At 49.0% G+C, this 10,265-nt stretch overlaps 1 protein-coding gene across 6 annotated transcripts in view; it reads right to left on the reverse strand.

The window, feature by feature from the left end:
• LOC135112240 (uncharacterized) overlaps positions 1-10,202 on the reverse strand; it is an 11,838-nt gene extending 1,636 nt beyond the window's left edge. The window contains exons 1-7 of one of the 6 annotated variants that reach the window (XM_064026486.1): positions 10,050-10,202; positions 8,028-8,127; positions 5,574-6,372; positions 3,910-4,347; positions 2,826-3,593; positions 2,301-2,483; positions 441-620 (exon numbers count right to left, since the gene is read on the reverse strand). In XM_064026486.1, the coding sequence (XP_063882556.1) occupies positions 441-620; positions 2,301-2,483; positions 2,826-3,593; positions 3,910-3,912 (1,134 nt within the window). In that variant the 5' untranslated portion in view covers positions 3,913-4,347; positions 5,574-6,372; positions 8,028-8,127; positions 10,050-10,202. Of the gene's footprint in view, positions 1-440; positions 621-2,300; positions 2,484-2,825; positions 3,594-3,909; positions 4,348-4,508; positions 5,005-5,573; positions 6,373-8,027; positions 8,128-10,049 lie in introns of those variants that run through there. The other 5 variants (XM_064026485.1, XM_064026483.1, XM_064026487.1 and 2 more) reach the window with 5 other exon arrangements.
• Between the last annotated feature and the right edge of the window lie 63 nt (positions 10,203-10,265).

The raw sequence follows: 10,265 nt of genomic DNA on the forward strand, positions 1-10,265 counted from the left end.
GGGAGGGAGTGAGGGACAGTGGCTGGCGGAGGGGCAGGGCGGGGAGTGTGGGGAGGGTGAGGGCCTGCAGGGAGGGAAGGAGGGAAGGACACTGTCTGGCGGAGGAGCAGGGCGGGGAGTGTGGGGAGGGTTTGGGCCTGCAGGGAGGGAGGGAGGGAGGGAGGGAGGGACAGTGCCTGGCAGAGAGGCAGGGCAGGGAGTGTGGGCCTGCAAGGAGGGAGGGAGGGAGGGACAGTGGCTGGCGGAGGGGCAGGGCAGGAAGTGTGGGCCTGCGGGGAGGGAGGGAGGGAGGGACAGTGGCTGGCGGAGGGGCAGGGTGTGGTGGACCAAGTGAGGGAGGGTAAGGGTGAGAACGGGTGCGTGAGTGTTGTGACGGGCAGTCCCCTTCCCTCCAGCCACGCGGTGGTGGCACCAGGGCGGGGCGCGACGCCCTGACCCACCTGCAGGGTGGCGATGAAGTTCGGCAGGACCTGGGCCTGCAGGGAGTGGAGGTAAAGGCTGCCGTCTTCAAGGCTGATCCTTGCGTGCCGAGTCTGTCCCTTCACGTCGTGGACGGCGAAGACAAGGCCGGCCTCCACCAGGCCCCTGGCACGCTGTGTTAGGCTGTGCAGGTCCTCGGCCTGCAGGGAGGAGGAGGCAGTAAGCCAGGCTGGCAGTTTGGAGAAGGGATACAAGATGTACATTTCAAAAGGCAGCAGTAGCAGCAACAGCAGCAGCAGCAGCAGCAGCAGCAGCAGCAGCAAACCTTTAGGCCTTGAGCAGCCTACTCAGTGTAAAGGGGGTTTTACATGAGGCAATTCACGGCTGCTTTTAGCCGGGATCGTGCAGCCGGGAACGAAATGCAGCCGCGATTTGCTGAATTGCCGGAGCAGCCAGGAAGCCGGTGTGTGGGCCGCCTTGCCTCCATTTTTCCCGGGTCAAATGAGAGCAACTCTCAATATAAAATTGAAAATAGGAGGACTGTTGTTGGCAAGTGTTTTAGTAATAACCATTGACTGTCTGCCATTATGTACAATAAATAAATAAAATATTTACATTCATTTATAAAAATTGTGGAAAACAGATGAGGAACTTTATGTTTGTTTATGTGGTCAGTGAGACAGCCAGCGCCCCAGCACGAGTCTACCACAGCACCACAGCACCACAGCCTACCAGGCTATATACACCAGGCACTGAGGCAGCCAGCGGCCCAGCACGTGTGTACCACAGCACCACAGCACCACAGCACCACAGCCTGCCAGGCTATATACACCAGGCACTGAGGCAGCCAGCGGCCCAGCACGTGTGTACCACAGCACCACAGCACCACAGCCTGCCAGGCTATATACACCAGGCACTGAGGCAGCCACCGCCCCAGCACGTGTGTACCACAGCACCACAGCACCACAGCCTGCCAGGCTATATACACCAGGCACTGAGGCAGCCAGCGGCCCAGCACGTGTGTACCACAGCACCACAGCACCACAACCTGCCAGGCTATATACACCAGGCACTGAGGCAGCCACCGCCCCAGCACGTGTGTACGACAGCACCACAGCACCACAGCCTGCCAGGCTATATACACCAGGCACTGAGGCAGCCAGCGGCCCAGCACGTGTGTACCACAGCACCACAGCACCACAGCACCACAGCCTGCCAGGGTATATACACCAGGCACTGAGGCAGCCAGCGGCCCAGCACGTGTGTACCACAGCACCACAGCACCACAGCACCACAGCCTGCCAGGCTATATACACCAGGCACTGAGGCAGCCAGTGGCCCAGCACGTGTGTACCACAGCACCACAGCACCATAGCACCACAGCCTGCCAGGCTATATACACCAGGCACTGAGGCAGCCACCGCCCCAGCACGTGTGTACCACAGCACCACAGTACCACAGCCTGCCATACTATATACACCATGAACAACTTCACACTCATTTCTTCCTTTGCTTTCTCTTCAAGCACAGCAAAACCACAGCCATAGCAGCCAGCTCGTTGGAGGACGATTCCATCTTGATTGTTTTCGTTGTGATGCAGCGGGCCAGCGGGCCAGCGGCTGCTCTCCACCGTGTGAAGGCTTTCGGCTGACCAGCCGGCTGGAAAAACAGCCCCTGCAAACCCGTCTTAGCACATCACCCCACACTGGCAGGAGAGAGAGAGAGAGAGAGAGAGAGAGAGAGAGAGAGAGAGAGAGAGAGAGAGAGAGAGAGAGAGAGGGCTGCGGAAAGAGAGAGCAACAAGGAGAGAGAAAGAGCCGTGAGCCGCGCAGCAAGAGCAGCGCCGGGCAGCAGTGACACTCGAGGCCTGCCACACTCACCGTCAGGGGCGGCGCCAGCAGGGCCTGCAGCCTATCCGCGATGGAGGAGGCCTCGGCCCAGGCTGCTGGGAGGCTGGAGTCCCCCGAGGCTGCAGCAGCAGTGCCCGCTGCCTTCAGGGCTGCCTGTGTGGCAGCAGCGGCAGCGGTGGCGGCCTGCAGGGCTGCGCGCGATGCCTCTGCCACCTGAAACACAGCGCGGCAGTGAGGCGGTGTGTGTGTGTGTGTGTGTGTGTGTAGGGTACTGTGCAAATGGAGGGACGTGTGGTGGAGGCGTGGCCTGAGGTAAATGATCTAGGCAGGAGTGTTAATAATGGTGGTTTGAAGTAAGTGTTTGTAATTAGTTTAATACTGTGTACCACTGTAACTCAACAAGTGACTGATGAAGTGTTGACGCGCTACTTGGAGTTTAATGTTTTAACATTGTTGTGGAGTAAAGCACATGTTTGGGACTACAAACACTGTGTTGTATGTGAGTGTTGTATGCACAGCTTGAGGTGTGCTCAATAAACTCACTCACTCACTGACCGTGGCCAGAGGAGTGACCTGCAAGCACAACAAGTGTGAGGCCACACCCACCCTGGTGACGGTGGTGACGGCGTGGACGTTGGGAAACACTCCCAGACACCCCTCTGTCTGACTGTCCTTCTCCACCAGAAGGTCTGTGTCCTCAATGACCTCGTAAGCTTCCTGCCGTGTTGCGGCCGTGCGCAGCGACTGTAGCGCGGCGTGCAGCTGCTGCTCCTTCTGCCGCACCTCCTCCTGCCTGCCCTCTACCCGGGACTCCTCGCGGTGCACCGCCTCCTGGGCACTCTTGCTCTGGTCCACCAGAGTCTGCGGCTCGTCTTGCAGCCGCTGCTGGCGACTGCTCCAGCCACCGAGGGTTGTCAGATACTCGGCCAGCTGGCTCTGCTCCTCCTGGCAGGAGCGGATGGCAGCCAGGACCTTCACTTCTTGCTCCTGCAGGAGGGACTGTGCCTTCCTGCTGAATCCCGTTGTCGCCTTTGGTGCAGGCCGTGTCACTGGTGGGGCTGCCTGCTTCCCTGGCTCGGCTGGCAGAGAGGCCAGTCTTCTCAGTCTCCTGATAAGGCCCTCTGTAATATAGGAGATGGGGAACTGGCCCGCCTCGGGCACGGCGTGACTCGCCCGGCAGGTGGGGCACGTGATGGCACCCTGCTGCTTCAGTCCGTCAATGCACGGCGAGCACACTGTATGGCCACAGGGCAGGTTGCGTGGCCGCCTGAGGGTGTCGTCAAAGGTGGTGAGGCACACTGGACACTCCTCCACGTTGTCATCCTGCAACAAAGAGGCGGCGTGAGGGACTCACTCCACCCAGCTCGGCACGCTCTCCACATAAAACACCTCATGCTGCTGCTGCTGCTGCTGCTGCTACTGTCAATCTTTCCTCCACCATTAACCCCTAACCTTCATGTTTTCCCCCTCATTCACAACCATTCATTTAATATGTATGTATGTATATATATATATATATATATATATATATATATATATATATATATATATATATATATATATATATATATATATATATATATATATATATATATATATATATATATATAATTCCAATACTGCTGAGGACAACACTCACCATGGCTCAAACTCCTGCCTCTGTGTTGCTGGCCTTCCTTCAGGCTGCCTGCCTCTGTGTTGCTGGCCTTCCTTCAGGCTGCCTGCCTCTGTGTTGCTGGCCTTCCTTCAGGCTGCCTGCCTCTGTGTTGCTGGCCTTCCTTCAGGCTGCCTGCCTCTGTGTTGCTGGCCTTCCTTCAGGCTGCCTGCCTCTGTGTTGCTGGCCTTCCTTCAGGCTGCCTGCCTCTGTGTTGCTGGCCTTCCTTCAGGCTGCCTGCCTCTGTGTTACTGCCCTTGCTTCAGGCTGCCTGCCTCTGTGTTGCTGGCCTTCCTTCAGGCTGCCTGCCTCTGTGTTGCTGGCCTTCCTTCAGGCTGCCTGCCTCTGTGTTACTGCCCTTGCTTCAGGCTGCCTGCCTCTGTGTTGGTGCCACAACGCGCGTCCCACTCCGCCTCCTTGCTCCTGATTGGATGGAGATGCAATTAACCAGTTAGTCAAAACATAAGCTCACTTAAAGTTATAGTAAAATAAACTAAAGTAATGGCAAATAAATCTTATAGCAATGGAAGCCGTGTGGGGGCAACAGGTCGCTGTAAGGCTCTGGCAGACACGCCAGCATGCACCTTGTTGCTGTGGGAGCGTGTCAAGCCAAGGGTGGTGATGCTGACGTGTGCTTCATGTGGCTCACTCACGGGGGTAGACGCATTAATGAAGATCCAAAGGAATTAGTATTGAGAAAATTTGATGCGGTGAGAGGGGCAGCATGGGTGGATGAAGAGCAGCTTCAACACCTATGTTTCTCCGCGTTACCAGCGCCGCCAGGTGATGCTGCCAGAGGTACTACGTGTTCACTCCACCGCCAACACTCCACAGGCGAGTCAAGACAAGAGTGATAAGATTACTACTTGTATCACACCACTGGCGGCGGGGAGCTGGGGAGGTGGCCACTGGAAGAATCGCAGTATCTGATAATTTTAATCGCCCCTCATGTCGGGGAAAAGCTGCCACACTGATACCCGAAGCAACTCCCGCCTTGTCTGGCAGCTGACTTTCATGTCACTGCTGAACTGACCGACCATCAACGTGAACAACACAAACATTACTTTTATTCCGCTCTATAGAAGTATTCTTTCCTTAACATTTGAATAACAATTACCTCTCAGATCCGTGATGGGACAAATGTTCCTCACCGAGGTGTGGTCCTCTTATTGATGAGATACTGTCCTGTCTGTTATGAGTGATGCAACTCACATCACTGTCACTGGCGCCGCCACGTTGTAATGTCGTGTTTCTACTTTGCACGGTGTTGGTGAGTCCTTAATCTATAAGACTGGCTTTTGTGGGTTCAAGGGAACGCTTTAAGTTTCTATAATTTTTACCTAATTTGTGTTATTTACATACATTTACACTCAGACGATCATATACGACTTACGACAACAACGAAAAAAATACGAAAATAGTTTCATCTCTCTTCAAATAAATTTTATTAAATATCTGGAACACTTCACATTACACTTCCGATTCAAATCACTTCACATATTTAATACTCAATGATAAATCACATCCTACACAAACCTGGCAGGTAATATTCAATGAGGAACACACCCCACACCACCCAATCCCTCTCTGTCAAAATATAACACCAACATTTTACTGTGATTGCATTACAACTATCTGGTTCTACTTACTGGCACTGTGACAGGGACCTTGCCCATCTTGACCCTCTCTGGTGTAGCTTGTCTCTCTGTCTGCTTCTGTCTATTCCCGTCTCCTACACCTTGTAATATACACGTGATGTTATAGCGACCTTTTGTCCCAACAAGGCTCCCGTTGCTATAACATTTATTTTCCAGTAATTCGATCATACGGTTCATTTTCCTGTAACGTTCAATAAGGTTAATTTTCAAGTAGGTATATTAATTTTCTCAAACTTTGATCATATGGTTCATTTTCCTATACTTTCCGCAAGGTCCACTTTCAAGTAACTCTATTTTTCTTCCCATACTTCGATCAGACAGTTTATTTTCTCTTAACTTTCAATAAGATTCATTCCTGAGTAGCTTTGGTAATCGCATCTTCTAATCAGGAACAAGAAGGCGGCGGTTCCTATGGTGTGCCGGCTGTCCGTGTTGTCCACATCATCTGCTCCTGGTGACCTCTGCTTCCCTCGTATTCTAATTCATTGATGGCCACCTGAGTACCTCTTCTTGTAATCTTGTGCTAATCTCCGGCCCTGTTAGTGTTGTGATGACTCACCGCACCTTGTTGTTCTTCTCGGTGGCCACGTCTCGCCTCTTCTCTATCAGGGTGGTGATACCTTCTTGCTACCTGCTGTCGTGTTTATCATCTTCTTCCCTCATTCATTCTTTCTATTTTTATATTTCCTTCTTCATTTCTTCATTCTTGTTTCATTCTTCTTCAGATCAGAAGTTAGGCATTCTGTGGTTTCCCTGCATGAGCTGTTTGCTTCCTGAGGGGTTTTGACATCTACAAAAAGATGTGGAAAAGTGCAGGGTTGTATCATCAGCATAAAAGTGGATAGGACAAGAAGTTTGGTTTAAAAGGTCATTGATGAATAATAAGAGAGTGGGTAACAGGACAGAACCCTGAGGAACACCACTGTTAATAGATTTAGGAGAAGAACAGTAACCGTCTACCACAGTAGCAATAGAACGGTCAAAAAGGAAACTTGAGATGAAGTTACAGAGAGAGGGATAGAAACCGTAGGAGGGTAGTTTGGAAATCAAAGCTTTGTATCACTCTATCAAACGTTTTTGATATGTCTAAGGCAACAGCAAAAGTTTCACCAAAATCTCTAAAAGAGGATGATCAAGACTCAGTAAGGAAAGCCAGATCACCAGTAGAGCAGCCTTGACAGAACCCATACATACTGGTGATCAGATATAAGGTTGTGAAGTGATAGATGTTTAAGAATCTTTCTGTTGAAGATAGATTCAAAAACTTTAGATAGGCAGGAAATTAAAACAAGAAGACATAGTTTGAGGGATTAGAACAGTCACACATTTTAGGAACAGGCTGAATGTAGGCAAACTTCCAGCAAGAAGGAAAGGTAGATGTTAACAGACAGAGTTGAGTTTGACTAGGCAAGGTGCAAGCACAGAGGTGCAGTTTTTGAGAACAATAGCAGGGACCCCATCAGGTCCATAAGCCTTCCGAGGGTTTAGGCCAGTGAGGGCATGGAAAACATTATTGCGAAGAATTTTAATAGGTAGTAGTAGTAGTAGTAGTAGTAGTAGTAGTAGTAGTAGTAGTAGTAAGGAAAACATCACTGCAAAGAATTTTAATAGGTAGTAGTAGTAGTAGTAGTAGTAGTAGTAGTAGTAGTAGTAGTAGGAGGAGGAGGAGGAGGAGGAGGAGGAGGAGGAGGAGGAGGGTGGAGGAGAGAGAGGAACGAGCCCTGAATCATCCAAGTTAGACTTTTTAGCAAAGGTCTGAGCAAGGAGTTCGGCTTTAGAGATTGATGTGATAGCAGTGGTGCCATTTGATTGAAATAAAGGAGAGAAAAAAGAAGCAAAGTTATTGGAGATGTTTTTGGCTAGTTGCCAGAAGTCATGAGGGTAGTTAGATCTTGAAAGATTTTGACACTTTCTATTAATGAAGGAGTTTTTGGCTAGTTGGAGAAAAGACTTGGCATGACTTTGGGCAAAAATATAAAGTGCATGAGATTCTGGTGATGAAAGGCTCAAATGACTTGTGTAAGCCACTTTTCTATCATGTATAGCACAAGAACAGGTCGTGTTAAACCAAGGTTTGGAAGGTTTAGGCCGAGAATAAGAGCGAGATATGTATGCCTCCATGCCAGACACTATCACCTCTGTTATGCGCTCAGCACACAGTCAGATTAAAAAACTGAGCATCACATCTTCAGAGTATGTGTGTGTGATGACAACTTGCCAGTTTTTGGTGCCTCCCATTGCAGCAAGTCAAGCATCAGAGCTTTGGTCTGTGGGGTTTACAATTCATCATTTCTTTCTTTTTTTTTTCTTTTCTTTTGCAGTGCAAACCTTTCCACCACTTTGTGGGATTTTCCATCTGTTACATGACATGACAATTAAAAACATTCAGATTTTGGAATTTTGGACAGAGAATTCTCAATTGTGCCAACAAAATACAGTATTCACCTGAACCACCTGTCAGTCACAAGGCTCCCAGTGAGGTGTGCTTGTTCCTGAGTCATGGAAGTCCCCCAAGGTTTCTTCCACTTGCTCTCCGTGTTACCACCTGCAGGGAAAACGCACACATCAATACTCCTGCTGCTTGATACATGTTTGACTCACAACTTAGTCTAGAATTTAATCATTCACTACAACATTACACAGCATGGAATGCACAGCTGAAAACATTTATATGCACATTCAAGAAAGGAAACAATTAAAGAAGCAGATTGTGCAATTTCTAGCCAGTATAGTGCATAGACATGGCTGTGAAAGAAAAGAAATGCTTCATGTTGGTCTGGGAGTCAGGAAAGATGTGGTAGGACAAGATGGATTACTAATTTTTTCACACCCTCGTCTCTGGTAAAAGTCACTCACAAAAATGATGGACCCAGGGCAGGTCTTTTCCACTCAACTTTCCACATCTTCTAATCTTTGGTGGATTAACTTAACAAGTAAAAGTTTCCATACGAAGGGCGGCAGTTCACTCAAAGGAAGGGGATCAAGTAAATCCATTCACACCTTTTGGCTATGGGCCTTCCCTCCCCTTCATCTCTCTCTCTCTCTCTCTCTCTCTCTCTCTCTCTCTCTCTCTCTCTCTCTCTCTCTCTCTCTCTCTCTCTCTCTTTAATAGGCTGTTTGGATAACTATTTCACTCGAGAGAGAGAGAGAGAGAGAGAGAGAGAGAGAGAGAGAGAGAGAGAGAGACACACACACACACACACACCTCTTGAGGATTGCAGTCAGGTGACACAACCACCCACATGCAGATACACACCCACTCAGTGGGCAGAAGGAGGAATGTGTGAAATTGTTAGCTAAGGTCTGTGTGTGTGTGTGTGTTTACCTAGTTGTATTTACCTAGTTGTGACACGGGGGAGAGGAGCTAAGCTCGTACTGTCCCGTCTCCATAACTGTTTTTATCCAACTTTTCCTTAAAGTCATGAATATTTGTAGCACACACCACTTCCCCTTCCAGTCCATTCCATGCCGCTATGCTTCTATGAAGGAAGCTAAACTTCTTTATGCCCCTTCTGCAAGTGATTATTTTTAGTTTTCTTCCATGTCCTCTTGTGTGTGTGTGTGTGTGTGTGTGTGTGTGTGTGTCTTTTCTCCCATCTCTCTCTCTCTCTCTCTCTCTCTCTCTCTCTCTCTCTCTCTCACGATTGATTCCAAAGGCCACAAAGATGATTAGCAGAGGTTTTCGTGAGTGTTTCTCCTGTTAGTAATGTAGGAATGTTAATTTGTCACTAAAACCATAAAAAAACATCCTTAAAAACCTGTGCCACTTCGAATAGAGCCTTTTAGAAGCGTGTTTCTCCCATCAGTAGAGTAGAAATGTAGTTATTTATTTACATTTTATATATAACACACACACACACACACACACACACACACACACACACACACACACACACACACCACAAGGGCAAAGATGGAAACACAGCTGATCAGGCAGGGAAGTGTTATAAGAGATGTACAAACGCATAGCAAGGCAAGGCACACAGCTTTCACACCCACCTCACACTCACAACACTCTTTCAACACCTTAACCTTTGTTGGGGAAGAGAAGCACTACTACCTTAACCTTACAAATACACTTATTATAGCTTATCTCTTACATATACCAAGACAAGGCACACAACTTTCACCGTTACTCTCACCCACAACACTCTTTCAATGCGTTAACCCTTGTTGGGGAAGAGAACCACTAAAATATTATCTCCTACAAATATATTCAAACACTCACTCAACACACAACACCTTAGCCCTTGACGGAGACGAGAAGCGCTCCTACCCTAACCTTACAAGAGCACTCACTACAATCTTATCTCCTACATATACCAAAACACACAATTTTCACCCTCACACTCACTCAACACTCAACACCTTAGCCCTTGACAGAGACGAGAAGCACTCCTACCCTAACCTTACAAGAGCACTCACCAAAATCTTATCTCTACTCCATTTATTCATCCATACACCAACCTGGTAACTCCACACAAGACTCGAAGCACCACAGTCATACACGTTCATCTATCTATGCCACAGTGACTCTTGAAGTTGGTGGAGCACAGAGTGAACCGAAGGGCATCAGCTCCACACTCTGGGATGCCTGTGGGGGAGTTCATCCTGATACCAGTGAGTACCTCTTATGCATTCAGGCTCCCCTCCACCCTCTCGCACAGTACCTGAGGGCATGAA

The sequence above is a fragment of the Scylla paramamosain genome, chromosome 23 (assembly GCF_035594125.1).
Source record: "Scylla paramamosain isolate STU-SP2022 chromosome 23, ASM3559412v1, whole genome shotgun sequence".
NCBI classification, from domain to species: Eukaryota; Metazoa; Arthropoda; class Malacostraca; order Decapoda; family Portunidae; genus Scylla; species Scylla paramamosain.